Source organism: Colobus angolensis, unplaced genomic scaffold (assembly GCF_000951035.1).
Source record: "Colobus angolensis palliatus isolate OR3802 unplaced genomic scaffold, Cang.pa_1.0 Scaffold105, whole genome shotgun sequence".
Classification (NCBI taxonomy): Eukaryota; Metazoa; Chordata; class Mammalia; order Primates; family Cercopithecidae; genus Colobus; species Colobus angolensis.
The window spans coordinates 744074-745510 of record NW_012111475.1 but is presented as its reverse complement, the minus strand read 5'-3'; the positions used below and the strand labels follow the sequence as shown (position 1 = coordinate 745510).

General features: G+C 47.5%; 1 protein-coding gene across 4 annotated transcripts in view; it reads right to left on the bottom strand.

Moving 5' to 3' along the window:
- CCND3 (cyclin D3) overlaps positions 1-1437 on the bottom strand; it is a 176689-nt gene that overhangs the window by 12455 nt on the left and 162797 nt on the right. Inside the window, exon 1 of one of the 4 annotated variants that reach the window (XM_011943736.1) lies at positions 683-893. The exons of the other annotated variants lie outside the window; for them this stretch is intronic. Within the exon in view, the coding sequence (XP_011799126.1) occupies positions 683-886 (204 nt within the window). The 5' untranslated portion in view covers positions 887-893. Of the gene's footprint in view, positions 1-682; positions 894-1437 lie in introns of those variants that run through there. 4 annotated transcript variants of the gene reach the window in all.

Below are 1437 nucleotides of genomic sequence, written 5' to 3'. Positions count from 1 at the left end.
GGAGGCTGAGGCAGGAAAATGGCGGAAACCCGGGAGGCGGAGCTTGCAGTGAGCTGAGATCTGGCCACTGCACTCCAGCCCCGCGACAGAGCGAGACTCCGTCTCAACAACAACAACAAAAAAGAAAACCAACCTGGATGGGCATTTAAAATCTCAACACAGCACTTTGGGCAGCACTACCAAATCAGAGCTGGTGTGAACTGACCTGTTTTCAGTTTCCGTTTTGCATCGGAGGCTGCCTTCTTGGCAACATCACAAGGATGTCCAATAGGCCAGTTAAACTCAACTTCTCCAAAACTGACATCCTAATCTTTCCCCAAAAACCTCGCTCTTCCTACACGCTCATCTCAGAAAATGGCAACTCCATCCTTCTAATGGCTCAGGCCAAACACTTGGTGTCATTCCTGACTCCTCTCTCTCAAATCCCACACAATCCCCACACTCTGATCAGCAGATCACAGAGCAGCTATTAATAATTTCAAAATATTTTCAAAATTTACTCTTTTTTTCCTCCTCTGTTACCTCCTCTGTCCAAACTCGGTTCTTCCTTGACCTTACTGGTCCCTCACATCCAACCTGCGACCCACTTCTGGTTGATTCTACGTCAAAAATACATCTCCAATCCCTTTCTTTTCTTGATTTCCGATGCTACCCTCCTGGTCCGAGTTGCATCATCTCTTACCTGGATTACAGTGGTAGCCTCCTGCCAGGTCTCCCTGACCCCACCCTTGGCCCTCCAGTCTAGTCTCAACCCATCACTCTCAGTGGCTCTCCATTTCACTTGGAGTGACTGCCAAAGACGCTGTGGCATCTGTACTCCCACCCCATTTCCCAGCACTCTCCCTCCTCTGCTCTGGCCACACTGTTCATGGAACACACCAGGCATACATGTTCTCTTTGCACGTGCTGTTCCATCTGCCTGGAATGTTCTGCCTCCGGATATCCACATGGCCCACTCCCTCACTTCCTTCAGGAAATCCAAAAGTTGTATTCCTCCTACAGCCTTTCCTGGCCATCCTACCTAAATTTTTAATGCCAGCTCCCCAGCCCTGATACTTCTTATGCTTTTTCACTGCTTTATTTTTCTGCTTACCACTGATCACGAGTATAGCATATACTTTGCTTGCATATTCTGTTTACAGCTTGTCTACTCCCACACCACACCACCAAAACAGGATGGTATCCAGTTCATAGTAGATGTTCGATAATTTTTTTTTTTTTTTTGAGACAGGGTCTCACTGTATTACCCAGGCTGGAATGCAGTGGCATGATAACAACTCACTGCAGCCCCTGTCTCCCAGGTTCAAGTGATCTTCCCACCTTAGCTTCCCAAGTAGCTGGGACCATAGGCATACACTACCACGTCTGGCTCAATAAATCTTTGAGTTAATGAATAAAACACACTGGATATAAGAAAAACACCAGCTGGCCGGGCGC